The sequence below is a fragment of the Elaeis guineensis genome, chromosome 16 (genome assembly GCF_000442705.2).
Source record: "Elaeis guineensis isolate ETL-2024a chromosome 16, EG11, whole genome shotgun sequence".
NCBI classification, from domain to species: domain Eukaryota; kingdom Viridiplantae; phylum Streptophyta; class Magnoliopsida; order Arecales; family Arecaceae; genus Elaeis; species Elaeis guineensis.
Genome location: NC_026008.2, coordinates 29704108 through 29719538, shown reverse-complemented (window position 1 = coordinate 29719538; position 15431 = coordinate 29704108). Strand labels below are relative to the sequence as shown.

The 15431-nt window shown below is 37.3% G+C and overlaps 1 protein-coding gene across 3 annotated transcripts; it reads left to right on the top strand.

Moving 5' to 3' along the window:
• Positions 1-1508: 1508 nt before the first annotated feature.
• Positions 1509-14332, top strand: LOC105059358 (peptidyl-prolyl cis-trans isomerase CYP18-1). Of its 3 annotated transcripts, XR_834280.3 has the most exons (7): positions 1509-1649; positions 1772-1846; positions 11490-11651; positions 12027-12185; positions 13657-13750; positions 13871-13932; positions 14002-14221. XR_834280.3 is itself a non-coding variant. In XM_010942626.4 (6 exons), the coding sequence occupies exons 1-5, from the start codon at positions 1647-1649 to the stop codon at positions 13738-13740; spliced, it is 483 nt and encodes a 160-aa protein (XP_010940928.1). In that variant the 5' UTR covers positions 1509-1646; the 3' UTR covers positions 13741-13750; positions 13955-14332. The 3 variants fall into 3 exon arrangements, 2 of the variants coding, with proteins under 2 accessions (XP_010940928.1, XP_010940927.1); XM_010942626.4 differs by lacking the exon at positions 13871-13932 and having other exon boundaries at positions 13955-14332; XM_010942625.4 differs by having other exon boundaries at positions 13871-14332.
• Positions 14333-15431: the final 1099 nt, after the last annotated feature.

Genomic DNA, 15431 nt, shown 5'->3' with positions numbered 1-15431 from the left:
TCCTAATCAAGCTCAAAACAAGCTCCAGACCGTTGGATCAACACCGCAAATCTCCCAAAGCCGTCCGATCGCAGTCGGTTCATGGAATAGTGCCGTGGACCACACGAAATGTGTGAAAAATGCCCATGCGGTCCACAACCTCCTCTGTGCACCATCCGGTCCATGATGGATCGGGCGAATGGGCTCCCAGCGGCGCACAGGGCCTGGGTTGGCCCGTGCGTGGGCATAGATTGCGCTCCGCGCGCCCGGGCCAGGACCGGGCGCCATGCGTTGGGCCGCATCCTGCCGTGCCCAGCCGCGTGCTGCCGCGCCTGGGCCGCGCATGGCCGCGCCACTGCCGGTCCTCGACCACCTCGTGTTTCGTGACAACTTCAAACGCGTGTATTTCCTTCGTCCGAGCTCCGTTTGAGATGATCTTGATCTCGTTGGACTTCATTTTTCATCGCGGATCTTATTGTGAGCTTAATATGGATCGAATCTCGAGATATCAAATCCTAACATCATTAAGGTCGTTAGTGTTGAAGCTCTCAAGTCATTGGTGGTGAGGGTGAAGAACTCGTGGGAGGGAGAGGGTGGATAGGAGGGTGAGGAGAGAATATGATAATTTTCTATATTTATATATTATATTATATTATACTACATTATATCATATTATATATATTATATAAAATCTGGCTTGGCTGCATTGACATAAATTCAAGCGCGATCTATTTAAAAGATGGGCTCAACTTTCAAACTTGCTCCTATCCCCTGAGCTTAAGTCCATGCTTGTCTGAAACAATTCGGGTTTAAGCGGGCCACCAGTTACTTGAGTTGGTTAACCCTAGGAAAGAGCCCAGCACAAAACATGGACCAACAATTTGATACCAGCAGATTTTGGGCTGATTTCTAGTTAGACCTTAAATTTTGTTAGTCTTGTAGCAGGTTACAAATTCTATTGAAGCTTAGTTTAACTTTATTGTTTGAAATATTTATATTTTTTTTACCTCCTTGAATGTTGTTAAAGTAAAAAATGAGACCGATTAGAACTTTCTTGAATTTGAATGCTCTATGGTGCATGTTTTGTACCACAAAAATTGGTGCATATTTGGATGGATATATCATTCATCTTAGAGATTGACGGCTGTTGTCTATTATTCCATTGGCATGCTGAACACTGCTAGCATGCTATATACAATGGATCAAGAGATAGGTGACAGTCATTATCTTCAGATGGGTGAGGTGTCACTCAAATAAACATGAAACTGTCGTGCTAAACATAAAAAAAAAAAAAGAAAAGAAAAAAAAGGTAAAAAACCAACGACCGCTTGACTCTCCTGCTTGCCGTTGGGTTCGGTAGGCATAAGTTGACTGGGCCAGATTCGACCACAACTCAGTGGAAAAGCCCAACCCGATCCAAGAAAACCATAGAGCTCGGTAGGCTTTTAGGCCCTGATAATTGGACAACTCCACCGGCCTCCAGAAGCATCCACCTCTCGAGGAAGCGGAGGCAAAGGGGTCTGGCTCGCGCTCCTTTTAGAAATTAGAACTCTATTCCAGTATTTCACCTCTTGCTTTGATTTCCTTCCCAAATCCGAGAGTTCTTAAGCCCCCTCTCTCTTTCTACTAAACGAGTACTCTCTTCCATCCGACAAGAAGAAAAAACGATGGTAGATAACTCGTTCTCGCCCTTCCAACTCTTTGCGTCTGAAATCCTTCAACTTTCGTTTTCCATTTCCTACGCCATCGTTTTTCGAAACCCTAACCCTTTCTAATCGGTTTTCTTCCGCAGTCGGTCACTCTGCACACGAATCTGGGCGATATCAAGTGCGAGATCGCTTGCGACGAGGTCCCCAAAACAGCTGAGGTTCTTTAGTTTCTTTCTTTTTTTGTTAATATCTATCCGCTTTTATTTTTTTAATTTTTATATTAACGTAAAATTTCTCTGCAAATTTCCGATGTGGTGATTGGCAAGCAGCCAAGTTTAGTGGAGTGGTTGATAATTACTTCCTTAGTGCACTGTGATTGTTACACTCGTAGGTTTGGTGGATGATGGGCTCAAATAACATGGTCCACGATCTCCTCTATTTATGAACCAAAATTTATATCTTCCATATAGTAACATTATCTCAAACTTTACAACGAACTATGAATCATTAAAATGTCAACGTTCATATGATAGAAAAGGCCCTTTCCTTATCCTCCAAAGTATCGAGGAAGTATTGCCAGTGTATCCAGGGGATTATGTTGAACTTTTTCTTACTTTAGGAAAACAAGATTAAAAAAAATACATATTCCTGAAGTAATATAACATGTATTGATATACAATACATATTAGATGCAAATATAGGATGCATTTTGAAGTGTCTTTGTTTCCTAGTCTTTGATTGTCCATGTTGTTGGGGCACTGAGTTATTTCATTTTGGTGTGCTGTGGCCTTTTATCCTGCAAAATTTCAGTGTTCTTGGGTTGAGCCATTATGTGCAAGAATTCCCAAATCATGATGCATAATTGATGTTCTTAAGCTAGATTTTATATATATAAATGGTTAATATAGATCCATTGTTCATCTCTTACCTTGTTCACTAGAGGATTTCAAACATTCTTTATTTGACATAGTTTATTGAAATTTGGAGGGAAAACCAAGCCAATAGTCTTAGTTTGCACATGTTTCAATAGCAGCAATACATTTTCTGTTTACATGTGCGCAGCAGAGCTAAGAACCTTTACACATAACGAAATTTAGACAAAACCAGTTGGTTTCAAATATATTGACCAAAATAATTGCAATGGATAGAAAATAATATGGTTTCATTCAATTCCTATTGAAATCTGGGAGCTAGAGGTCTTATAATTCTCGACAATTTTAAGCCATTTTGTGCTACTATTTTTGAATTCTATATGAGCATATATTATTTGGTCAGTCTAGGACTTTTTGAAAAGCTTTGAGATTAGGAAAATATGTTCTGCATTTCCTAGATAAGTTTTTTTTTTTTTTTTTCCAAATATGATTTGGTCTGCCACATTTTTATGGAGAAATGTCTTGGCTGGAAACCTTCTATGTAGGGTTATCATTTGTCTGATTATAAATTTCTCAATTGCTTGTAGTCATGTTGTGTGAAAATAATCACCAACTTACAGAAGGCTAAAATTAGGTGGAGGGTCAGCGGTAAAACATTCTCAAAACTCAATGAATCATATATTGATGCACTGGATTGACACCATACAAATGGCATAAGGTTGCTTGTCGTAAACAGCCAATAATGTAGAGGAGCACATTATTCATAGTGAGAAATCAGTGGTTCAGCTATTGCAACACAACCAGCCAAAAGATTTCCTTATGCTGGCCATTGATAGAGAAGAAAGCAGCTGCTAAATCATCCTTGATCTGCCTCTATGCTTGGGCCTCAAACTTGTTTTGGGCTCCATCTGGAAGTTTTCAATTTCAAATTTGATTTTAACTTTTTTCCTGAATTTATATTTTGAATTTTTAATTCGAGAATTTTTGCAAGGTATTTGGTTGTCAAAGACAATAAGGATCAAAAAAGGAAATGGTGCAAGGTGATAAAGAGAGAAAATCATGAATTTGAAAGATTCTATTTGAAGTATAAATTTTCAATAAAATGAATTTAGGGCTTCTATGAAATTTTCTTGCATAACTAAACACTGAGCATCATAAAATCATGACTATATTTTTAAAGAACATTGCAAGATCATGATTTTGATGCATATCCAGTCATTTTTTCCTTCATTTAATCTTTGTTTTGAGTGTTTAGGAATTTTAGATGAAACAATTTGACATCAATATGGATGTGACTTAGATGCACAAGAAATATGCTTAGAGTATGTTTGAAGTTGCTTCTGCTTTTTTAAAAGTCATTCTTATAAACATTTTCATATAGATTCTTAAATAAAAAGTGCTTTTTCGAATTTTTTGCATTTTGTAATCACATACTGTATATCCACTTTCTGTCCATGGGCTTAACATATTTGAACGACATGGAGCAAGGCTACAAGAGCAGAAGCCAAAAGTTAGTTTTTCAGGCTTCTCTTAAGAGCCACATTTTGACTTACTCTTTTTGAAGAAGCACTTCTCAAGTGATGCTACCAATCATTATTATTTTTATGAAGTAGCTTTTTAACCTTTAGATCACAAACAATTTTCTTTTAAGCAACACTAGACACACGCTTAATTAATTTCCTTTTCAGATTCTTAGCCAAACTTTTTGGGAGTTACAGTGGCTGGGGATAGCTGGATGCTCTAAATTTTAGGTTTCTTGATGTGTGAGACTGTTGGATAGCTAGGCCCTTTGGACACTTATTGTCCCTCCTTGGCACCTCAAGTTAGCAAATAATGAAGATGGTGCTATTAAAAGACTAGCTTTACTACTCTTATATAGAAGTTTTCAAGCCTAACATAATATTGAACAAGTTTTGTGAATTTTATAACATTATACAAGTGGTTCAACTAATTATTTTTTTTGTATGCAGGAATCTAAATGATATTATTTTTCTTTAAGGTTTCTAGATGCTTGACTATAGTTCATGTTTTTAAGTAACATTGCCAATAGTTTCTTTAGCATGTGGATCTATTTAGCTGATTAGTTTCCTTTTCATGAGACTCTTTACAAAGTGATGGCTGAATCCAAGGATTGCCAACTCGGAACTGGATCCCATGTTGGCCGACTGACAGTATGAGTCGGTATGTCCTTGCACTAGGTTTGAACTGACATGGAAATGGGGGATGAACGGGGGATAAAAAGAGAGAAGGAAAGGAGGGAGGGAGAGAGAGGGAGGGAGGGAAAGAGAGGCCAGTGGAGACATCGGTGGTGGCCACTAGAGGGCCGTGGAGGTTGCGGGAGAACTGATGTGGCCTCTCGGGCTCTGCGGTCCTTCTCGAGAGAAAATACGAGAATAGAAAGAGGGTAAGGGAGAAGAGGAGGGAGTGGAAGGCAGCAGAGAGGCTGCCATGGCTGTCGGATGGTCCAAAATAGCGGCCATTGTGGGTTCGAAATAGGAGTTTGTCCCTGTTTCAACATGTTTTTCAAAAAATATGATAAATAGTGAAGCCGGCAATGGGCCGCTCCCTTCTCTTCTCTCCCTTCTCCTTTCTATCTCTCTCTTCTCGCATCTTGTAGAGGATTGGGAGCCTCGAAGGCCTAGGCGGGCAACCATCGGCCTTTTCCTTCCCTTCCCTCTCTTCCTCTCTTTCTTCCTCTCTTTCCTTCTTCTTCACTTTGTCTTCGCTGGCATTTCGAATCAAACATCCGAATCACACTGGTTAGCTGTCGGTATGGTTTAGCACGCTGGGGTGGTTCAACGAACACTGGTTGAATCAGTTGATGTGGCTTGTGTTTTGAGTCTTGATGTATGTAAGAGAGGGTTAGTCTACTAAAGACTATCTTTATAGTAGAATTGAATTTTGTAGACATTTTATTTGAAAGAAAAGAAATGCTTGTAGAGTGCTTCCCTTCCTATCCTTCATTCTTCGTGTTTTTGTTATTCTCCTCCCTCTTATCATATCTTCCTTTTTGTCAAGCATAGTTATCAGAACAAGCCTGTGGCTTAGTCACTGATTTAACCTATTGGTTTATTGGTTGGACCCAAGACATATTCAAAAAATAAAATAAATTAATAAAAATAGATATTCTATCAGAAATATGTAAAATATATTAACTCAATACAAAACCAAAAAGTCAACAATTATCCTTTATGAACCAAAAATAAAATTGTTAAGCAATAAAAAGAAATCATCAAACATTGTGTTCCAATTCCCAAAGGTCCCCAATCTTGTAGCATGTCGTAGGCTAATCAAATATTAGGTCTAGAATATAGGTAGCCATTGCAGGCCAAGTAGCAAGCATGTAAGAGGTTTCCATTAGCGGAGTTTGCAGGTGGGAAATGTGGATGGGGTTGCAACTGGAGAAAAGGTGGGGATAGGGTCAATTTATCAAATCTAGAGGGGGTTAGGGTTGGTTGCAGGAGTGAGGATACACACACACACACACACACACACATAGTACTTTGTCAAAGTGGGAAGGATGGATGAGTTATGATGGAGTCATTGTTGAGGTGAGGATTAGATGGAGAGAGCTAGAGAAGAGAGGTTTCAGCATCATATACCATGCTGACTACTAGTTTGGGTACTAGAAGAGCTCTCTTTGAGATAAGGGCCATGCAGCAAGTGAGGTGATAAGGATGGGGGACAAAGATAACAAAGAGATGGGTTACCAATTTTTCTCTCTAAATCTGAACTAAGGAGTTCTTGAGAGGGTTTTGTAGTTTTTTTTAGGATTTAGGGTTTTGATTTTTTTTTTTTAAATATTTATGCGAACTTACTAAGATACATGCACTAGTAAGTTTGCAACTTACTCAGAGGGATAGATTTTAAAAAATTTGCAGCCTCTTGGCCGAGAGGAAATTCAAAATAGAAAATTTAGCATTAGTCTTCAAGTTTTTTATTGAAAACAGTGAAGATTTTAGACCTTTCCCAAATCTTTTGTGAAAGCTTGACATTTAAACAGCATGGAATTGGAAAGAGAGAGTTTATGATAATACTGGAAACCATTGGTTAGTTATTCAATATAAGAAAGCTTTTTCTAGGATGCAAACCAATTAGTTTGACTGTATATCGAAACATTGGTAACTTTCATTCATCTTCTATATTTTCAATTTAATTACCTTTCTTCTTGCACTAGCATTAGGCATGTGCGATGCACATGAGAGACAATCCATTGGGCTGGGCAGTGGGTGGAGAGAGAGATGTGGGTTTGGTCTTAGTGCATCTGAGAGAGTCCATTCATATTTATTTATCCTTAAATTTCTGAAGGACGTCCAGTGAATGTTTGGTATAGATTAGCTTTATGAGATCTTTGTTGTTGGTACAATCCACACAACTCTACTTTGGACCAATTAAGAAATCATTATGTTGCGCAAACAACTAACCTTATCCCATTATTTGTGGTTGTCATTGAGGATCCCACTTGTCATTGCTTCTGCTAAAAACCAACTCCTTTAAAATGACATCTGGATGGCCACTTAAGCATTTGGCTATCTTTTATTTTCCCTATGTCATCAAGAAAATTTGATCTTTATTTTGGTTAATACCTTGATTATTATTAAAATCTTCCATATTTCTTCGAGAAGGCAAATCCGTTCCTTTCCATCTATTTAACCAAATTTTTGAGCATTCTTAATACTTATTTGAATTCAATCTTGCATAAATATCAAAAAGTTCAACCAAATGGTAACGGAACTTTTAGAATTGGTAATAGGAAACATCTCTTTAACGAGATAAATTTATCCAACAATGTGACTGTAATTGAAATTTGAGTTTGGTAGGCCTAACACTTGGAAATTGATTTGTGGCTTTCACTTTTAAAGGATGTTGTGATACCATTGGCATATCTAATATCTTGCTTGTTTAACCATGGGCCATCTTTATTTGTGGCTTTCATTTCCTTGACACATCTCTCATGATAGCCGGCATGGGTACCCAAAGCACTTCCGATGCTCAAAGGGAGCTTGCAATTATCTAAAACTTCATTTAATCTTTCTCAGGAGGGTCCGTTGGTTTTAGGGATTGCATGGGACTTTGGTACATATGAAGCCTAATTATGAAGCATCAATTATGTTCATGAAATCTAATTTAGCATGAAAGCCATCTTACTAATGATGATCACTTACTTTTCTCCTTCCCAATCCATGTATGTATTTGATGCATTGATCGAATATGTTAGAACAATTTCAGGATATATCTTATAGTTCTCAACTTGTTTTGTCTTGTATGTTATGTATTATTGCTATATTTTGTTGTGAGGGTAATCCTTGGCACAATGGTAAGGGTGCTCCTGATGTGGGTGTCTTAGGTTGGAATCATGGAAACAAACTCTCTCCACGTAGGTTAAGTCAGCATACATTTGGTTCTCCTCAGACCCTAAAGTGGCGGGAGCCTTGTGTAGTTGACCACCTATTTTATGCTGTATTTTGTTGTGGCTGGTATAACCATTCACTAGCATGAAAATATGCATCACCCTGGATTCATTTGGGGGTGCACTTGGGTTTGGATCCATCCAAGAATTGAATGGACCCACTTGTTGGCTTGGTCTGGTTTGGGTTTAAAATAGGAGCTAAGCAGTATTAGTTGCACTTTTTAGAAACCTAATTGGATTGTTTAGGGAATGGGTTAAAGAGGTTGGGATAATGCAGACCCAAACCATCCTGACCATTTATATAAATATATACTTACCAATGCATATGAAGTTAATCTATTGTAATGCATTAATTATATATTATATAATACATGGTTAATTTTCATTGATTTTTCACTCATGATTTTTGCTAACTATTGCTTTTTTGAATAAAGTATTGGTTTATTGAGGTTGTGACTTGTGACATGTTATATTTTACAATTATAGGTATTTTTAATTTTATTACTGTAAATGCCTTTGAATGTATCATATATTGTTTTTTTTTTGAATATATTCTATTATTGATTTTTTTTCTTGAATAAGATCAATAGTTTATTTGCTGATCTTTTTTTAACTTTTGGGTTGATTCTAACATTGATTGGTTCAGATCCAGTTCTAAAAATTGTGAATCAATTGAGATTGGGACGGATCCAGATTAGCCTCCGAGCCTGACCCAACCCAACCCAAGTGGTGCTAGATTCAATACTTGGTATGTTCCATATTGGACTAGTCAGAGTCCAGGACTTGGGACAGCTAAGGGACTTCAGGTCATATGAATTAGGCTGTCTTCTTGGAACTGGCTGAGACCAGCCAGGTTGGTGACTAGGTTAGCTGGTACCAAGACAGAGCAAGGACTTGATGAAAAACAGTGCTCGATGCTTTATTTGTTGTTTGCACATTTGAAAGCAAGGAAAAGTGAGAAGAGAGAGGAGAGGAAGAAGGGGAAGGAAGAGCTTAGGTTTTCAAATAATTGGTGCTGACGCTAGTGTTGGTGACATTAACACAATCACGTGCTAAAAACTTTACCTGAATCCTCAAATATAACAAACTCTAAAAACCCTTGAAACATCTACTAAAACAATGAATAACAAAGAAAAAAGAAACATGGGCATCCTAGGCTCCTAGCGTTCATCAAGATGCCAAATTGTCCCTGCTGTTGAGATGGTATTGTTTTGACCTGGCCCTGGACCATAATGGAACCTGATTGGAAACCTTGTATCAACCTATGAGAGATTCCTGGAGGATATCCATAGGTCATATAGGTTCTTCTCAGTTTTATCTGCTTATCATATCTTTTAATCAAGCAATATTATATGCTGAGGTTAAAACATCTATTATTGAACTCCCAGAAATGCATAGTACAATTTGAATTCCTAAATTAAGTGCATTTTGTTGTGAATAAAAGAAAACTCGAAAGCATAATAAAAAAATTAAAATCTGTAGACTACAAATTAACATTGTAGTTACACTATCAAGGAGATGAAGTCTTGCTAAAAGCTTCTTGCATGTGGAGGTCATATTCATATTGATCGGCTAAGGTGAAAGTTGATATCGACAAAGGCTAGCTTGATACATCTTGATATATTGCATTGGACATGGTTTGAGGTGTTCATAATTTAGTTTATTTTGCATTTTATGAGTATCCAGAGCAAGTTGGGTGCAGCCAAGTTCTCTTTGTTTTAACTTGTTGAAATGTTAAAGGGAGATGCTGATAAAGGTGAGTAGGTTTTGATGGTTTAGTTTATTTTGCATTTTACAGCTTTCTAAAACAAGTTTGGAGCAGCCAAGTTTTCTTTGTATTATTTGTTGGAAGTATAAGGGGACACACCCATGAAAGTAAGTGGCCACTTTAGAGAAATCTTGCTATAAATAGGATTGCTTTAAAAGGTGAAACAAGCCTGTATAGCAGCTGGCCATTTTGTGGGAGGATACTTCCAGCACTTGGGAGTCCAGCAGCTGTCTAAGACTACTTTAGTTATAAAAGGTTGTTTTTCTCATATTATTTTGTATTCTGATAGTTTTCAAAAAGATTTGGAAGTCTAGGATTTCTCTATGACATTGGAAATTATTGTTTTGAGTGTAGTTTTATAAATTTAGGATTGGAGACAGAAACTATAGATAGTAGTTTATTTGCATGTAAAAGACAGATTTTTGAGGGAGTTTCTAGAATAGATAAAAAGGGAAGAAGCAGTATTTTCAAGTTTAAACTTGGTAAGAGTTGTCATAGTTAAAGATTTGCAGCAAATGCAAACCATCAATTGACATGAGAGGATGACATATACTGCCTATACTCCGTACGGACTGTATTGGATGTGGCTCTTGTTGCAAGGGCATGTAACTGAGCTTCAATGTCAAATTGCTTAGATAAGGTAGCATCAAACTGAGGAATAGGTCTGTGAATTCAGCGGCAACTTGTGCAAAGGATCAACTCGAGGTTTGCCATACTGCATCGAATTGGGCAGTATAGGACATATTGTACCATATTGGTTCGATACTGGTATGTGGTTCTGGGGATGTACCGATGCTCGGTATGCTAAACTGGCCCCATACCGATATATTAATAGTGTGGCATTGGTATGGGGTCCGGTATCGAGATGGCATTCCTTGGACCAACTTTTTGGGCTGACAACCTAGCCTACATCTCGTGTATTGTTTGAAAGTTTGTAGAAGAAGAAGAGCAAACTCAAGGAAGGTGATAATATGTAACTTAATCCTATGGGCAAGTCATAGCCACCTTAAGTAGTATGGGAGGAAGCAAAATCAAGCTCTAAACAATGTGGGCCTAACAAATCATAGTTTGCTTGGTTGAAATGGAAATTAGACCAGTGGCTCTATCATCAAAGGGGGGCTGTGACAATCTTTAATGGCGACTGTGGTCGATGGTGATTGAGTTTTGGCTCTTGTACAGTGTTGATTGAAGAAGAGAGAAAAAAACAAACGTTAACATTCTGTTCAGGCAATGGTCCGAATATGTACTATTGGTTATTATTTGTACTATGGCAGTAAACACACTCCAATTTGGAATATATATATATATATATAGCAATAATATGCAGAGGACCTTAATAAACTAACTTGACAAATGTTGCTATATTTATAGTGACTCATTGGCAATATGTTGAACCCACTACCTCAGATTTGACATGAATGTGAACCTATATTCTAGGCTACCATTCGAAGTAGTACCCACTTAGATGGCCCATGTTGATTGGCATGACATTGAAATTTTACTGTTGTTGTATACTTAAGCTATGATACAAAATTTCTTGTTGTTCTGTACTTAGGCTATGTATGATCAGTTAGAAAATACAGGCATGTCTTTTCACTAGATCAGCCACTTCATTCCTGCTGAGCCATTAAAAAAATATTCTTTATAAACATCAGAAGTACTGGGTAAAGATCACAACAATTTTGCTTGCTTTGTGATTCTATTTTCTTCTATCTACATAAAAATCACCAAATACAGGAACATAACATGTGCATATTGTACTGCTAAACTACATGCTTGCTGAAACTTAATTGAGCTCAATTTTAATGCAGAACTTTTTGGCGCTTTGTGCTAGTAGCTATTATGATGGAACTATATTTCATCGAAATATCAAGGGTTTCATGATCCAAGGTGGAGATCCTACAGGCACTGGCAAGGGAGGGACCAGCATATGGGGGAAGAAATTCAACGACGAAATCCGGGAGTCACTTAAGGTATCATATGCCAATATCCTTAAACCTCTTGAATTGGTGTGGGTGTTCTAGCCTTCTAGGATGGTACAGTAGCCAGCACTTAATTTCTTCATTAGTGACAGAGGTGTCTGAAGCCAGAATGCACTGACCAATAGAAGTGACTTTTCACCAAATACTGTATTTTTTTTTCTTTTGTCTATACTATGTTATCTTTTTTCTCTGATTGATTGTAATTGTCTGATGAATATATGCTTGACAAAGACGATTTTGACCAGTGTATGCTTGCCACCTACTAGATGAGTTTCTTTTGATAATGCCATAATTTTATTATCAAACTGTGTTGTAGATTACTTTTTTCCTAGAGGAATACTAATACAGTATCTTATTGTTTTCTAGCACAATGCAAGGGGAACACTTTCAATGGCAAATAGTGGACCCAACACAAATGGAAGCCAATTCTTTATCACTTATGCGAAGCAACCACATCTAAATGGACTCTACACAGTTTTTGGACGAGTAATCCATGGGTTTGAAGTTCTAGACCTTATGGAAAAGGTATGTGGATTTTAGTGCCCAAATGTGTTTAACTTTTAGCAGAAGCCACAAGATGATTGCAATTATGCTTTTGAGATAGACTTGCATTGTGTATCTATTTCTATATTATATTAAGATCCAGGTGTTTTGAGATCTTATAATTTTCCACTTGTCACTTTCTGGCCTAGAGTACCTTTGACCTTTTATTTTTGTTACAATTATAAGTTCTTTTTCGGCACAATTTCTTTATCCATTTTCACCTAATGTCTTTCTCCCTAATTTCTCTCCCTTTTTAGCAGATAATTCTCTCTCTCTCTCTCTCTCTCTCTCTCTCTCTCTCTCTCCATTTAGCTATCTAGGTGCAGAAGCTGCAGAACCAAGAGAAGCCATGTTCCCCAAAGATTCTATCAAATCAATCAATCTATCTTTCTAGGGGCAGAAGCTGCAGAACCAAGAGAAGCCTTGTTCCCCCTATGATTTGATAGGCAGAAGCTGCAGAACCAAGAGAAGCCATGTTCCCCAAAGATTCTATCAAATCATTTATGTATACGATACCATAATGGATGATGAGACATGTCCCTTTCCCATGTCTTTTGCATGGCCCTGATTATGTTGGTGCTGGTTTTGGAATCCCTTACCGTCACTCCTATAATGCAGTAGCAGATTAGCATGGACCTGCTATATTAAATTCAGTAAATTTCTTTTCAAACCAGCTGTCGGGGAAAATTTCTTATCATATTATCACTCTCTATCCCACTCCTAATTCCATCCAAGGAAGCACGATTAGCCCCAAACCCAGACCCCAACCACATCATTATAAGCCTCTTTAGATCTCTGCTGCCTCCTAGACTATGGCGGTACACCTCTCTTTTGCTTTAAGGCTTTCATCAGATTTCATTGTTTTCGAGTTGTGTATGAACTTGTAGCTATATTTAGCTTTTACCACAAGATTTTGTTTCCACCAGTTAGCTCGTAATGGAATAATGTTTAAGAGACTTTGCTTTTGAATGCCACCACTCCAATACATGCCCTTCTACACCAATAGCTGTTGGGGGTTGCCAATTACCTGCTGCCAAATGGCATGCAAAGGCACATGCATGCATGAGCACAGGTTTTCCTTTTTCTAATTTAAGAGTTGAATTATATTTGTGCCTCTTTTTCAAAATTCCTGTTGATGATTTTATAAATGTATTTCTACCAAACAAACAATAACTAAGTAAATTTATTCTTCTATATAAAATAATTCAATGTCTTTTACAATAAGATATAAAATACTTGCCATTTTATTTTTATTGGATGATTTTGTATATATAATTTGACATGGGCAAACAGAGACATCTTATTGATGAATTATAAGAATATTGATAGTTATATTTATGTTTTATTTGTTATTATCCTTTTTTTTCTTCTCAAATACACATTAAACATATGTTTGTTTGCCAGTCCCTACTTAGAAACATGACTAACTGCATGAGCTTTTTGGCTTGCCCAGACACAGACAGGACCTGGGGATAGACCGCTGGCTGAGATCAGGATTAATCGCGTGACTATCCATGCAAATCCTCTTGCTGGATAAACTTTCCTGGGTAAGAAGTCACCTCCTTTAGCTCTTGAAGATCCAAATGTGACTGATTGAAAACGTGGCCTGATAGAATTGATCTTGTTGCTTACCATCTAATAATTTGATTGCATCTTTTTGTTTGTAGGGATTATTCTTTAATGCTTACAATCAATATCTGGAGATACATCTAGCAGCTGATCTTTATTGGTGGGCCACTCAATTTTTGCAGGTTCTGCATGCTTTACAGTTGTGTTGATGGTGTTTCACTTTCTACAGGATCTGTGAACTCTGGAAAGTGAAAAGCACAACGACCCATTGTGAAGATGATACAGACATCCCTGTCTCAGAAAACATTTAGTAGTCTAACTGTTAACATATCTTGCTACATCTGCGCACTTGGCACAAGTGCATAATCTGCTACTATACCTGGTTGTGGGGTACAGATAGACTGTTATGGTTTCAACTTATCAGCCAAGCCACTGTGTGGCGTTCTTTCTCTGTGTTTGTATTTTGTGTAAAATCATTTAGGGCAATCTTTGTTGTAAAACGTGATCTAAATAATTTTTCCCTGCAGAATGAAGCCTGAAGAGAGTTTTTATAGTGTTCAGTTCAAGGTGTGTCCTCTTGTTGATTTGTGTAGAGTTGCAGGAGAATAAAACCCTCAACAGCAGAGGATTTGTGCGCTTGTTTACTGATCTGTGTTGTCCATGCTGAAGAGTATTTTGTGTTCGTTTCCCTGTAATCTGTGAGTGAATCCTCAATTATCCATTTATAATCATTTATTATCTGCAACCTAAGCATTTTGTAAGGGTAATTGATTCAATTAGGTTACCACTAATCAGCACTTGGCACTCTGACTAATTGAGTTTCATGCTTGGCACACATGCACAAATGTATGTATTTTTTGTAAGATAGATTGGGTTGTTACAAATAGTCTCTCTTTTATCCTTATTTTAGTGGACTCTTAGCATTTTAAGTTTAATATGCATGGTCATATGAGAACATTGTGTTGTTTGGAGATACTGGTGATTTTTCAAGCTGCACTAATGGTTATCGGTAGTGTAACACTATGCATTGCTTCATTTCGCATATCCAAAGCATCTCAAGAAGGCTCCAGAAGCTCTTTAAGTCCTTTCCAAGTAATTGTCACAATTCTTTAATTATTTTGAATAGAAAATAATTATGTGAGAGGTATGCTGTTTTTTTGCCTAGGTTGTCACCATTAATAGTTTCTTTACATGCAAAAGTTTGTGGGTTCTCAAATATTATTTGGTTAAAGAATGCAAAAGCATGTTAGTTGTATTTATATTTTATTACTCATAATGACTGCAGCTTAGCAGTCTCTGGTCGTTTCATAGATTGGTACGTAATTATCTCAAGCTGGCTTTGTTTTGATAGAGATCGGGAAATGCTTTATTATGATTATTATGAAAGCGAACAAGTTCTTATATTGTTGCTTTTACTGATGCAATGCACATGTTTCTGAATTATGAAGTTGCTTTTCTTGTGGTTGGAATTTTCTTTATCTTTTACAGCTCTTTGTAATATGATATGGTTGAAGTTCTCTTGCTTGCTATGACAGTGGTCCGCTACGCAACAGAAAAAACGTGACCAGATGAGCCCCATCTTTTGCGGGATTGATCTTATTTCATGACATCAACTATTGGATCATATATTGCATGGATCTTAAAGCATTTTATTCTTTT

Coding starts and splice junctions, on each gene's coding strand:
- LOC105059358 (XM_010942626.4), top strand. Junction 11,652..12,026: donor AAATCCGGGAGTCACTTAAG/GTATCATATGCC, acceptor ATTGTTTTCTAG/CACAATGCAAGGGGAACACT. Junction 12,186..13,656: donor TTCTAGACCTTATGGAAAAG/GTATGTGGATTT, acceptor TGGCTTGCCCAG/ACACAGACAGGACCTGGGGA.